Here is a 254-nt window from a genome sequence, read left to right on the forward strand (position 1 = left end):
ATGGGCGGCAGGAGCTTGGATGGGCGGAAAGGTTCCAACGGCTGTGGGTCTTCGGCCTGTGGTTTGGGCGTGATCTTGCGACGTATGTAAGGCCTCTGGCGAAGCGGTGGGCGTGCGGCAGCGTGGGCGGGGCTGTAAAATGTCACGGGTGTGCGGGGAATGGCGTGCGGGGGTGGGGGGTAGTCGAGGTGGGCGGGTTCCCTGTGGAATTAGAATTTTCCGTGGGTGAATGAGTATGCTTTTAGGAGGACGCG

At 61.8% G+C, this 254-nt stretch overlaps 1 protein-coding gene across 1 annotated transcript in view; it reads right to left on the minus strand.

Annotated features, from left to right (window-relative positions):
* LOC119585956 overlaps nt 1-254 on the minus strand; it is a gene marked incomplete at its 3' end in the record, with an annotated part of 87,813 nt that overhangs the window by 26,743 nt on the left and 60,816 nt on the right. Inside the window, 1 exon segment of the mRNA XM_037934670.1 lies at nt 1-201. Coding sequence (XP_037790598.1) covers nt 1-201 — 201 coding nt within the window.

Source organism: Penaeus monodon, chromosome 20, assembly GCF_015228065.2.
Source record: "Penaeus monodon isolate SGIC_2016 chromosome 20, NSTDA_Pmon_1, whole genome shotgun sequence".
Taxonomy (NCBI): Eukaryota; Metazoa; Arthropoda; class Malacostraca; order Decapoda; family Penaeidae; genus Penaeus; species Penaeus monodon.